Source organism: Penaeus monodon, chromosome 27 (genome assembly GCF_015228065.2).
Source record: "Penaeus monodon isolate SGIC_2016 chromosome 27, NSTDA_Pmon_1, whole genome shotgun sequence".
NCBI lineage: Eukaryota > Metazoa > Arthropoda > Malacostraca > Decapoda > Penaeidae > Penaeus > Penaeus monodon.
Genome location: NC_051412.1, coordinates 26,664,346 through 26,664,574, shown reverse-complemented (window position 1 = coordinate 26,664,574; position 229 = coordinate 26,664,346). Strand labels below are relative to the sequence as shown.

General features: G+C 61.1%; 1 protein-coding gene across 1 annotated transcript in view; it reads right to left on the bottom strand.

The window, feature by feature from the left end:
* The window catches only part of LOC119590470, a gene marked incomplete in the record, with an annotated part of 3,680 nt that overhangs the window by 682 nt on the left and 2,769 nt on the right, over positions 1 to 229 (bottom strand). Inside the window, 1 exon segment of the mRNA XM_037939128.1 lies at positions 19 to 221. Coding sequence (XP_037795056.1) covers positions 19 to 221 — 203 coding nt within the window.

Genomic DNA, 229 nt, shown 5'->3' with positions numbered 1-229 from the left:
AAACAACCTCCCCCCTACCTCCCACCTTTTCTCGACATCATCCAAACTTGCATAAACATTCGTTCCGAAAACCCGACTCCCCAATACCTCCTGGCGACGCACTGAGTATCGTCCTCCGTCGCCGCCTCCTGCCAGAGCTCGAGCAGGGCCGCGACCGCCAGCAGGCCCCGGATCTTGAACGATTCGCCGGCTCCTGGACACGCCCAAAGCCCCGTCGAGTGCTGGTGGT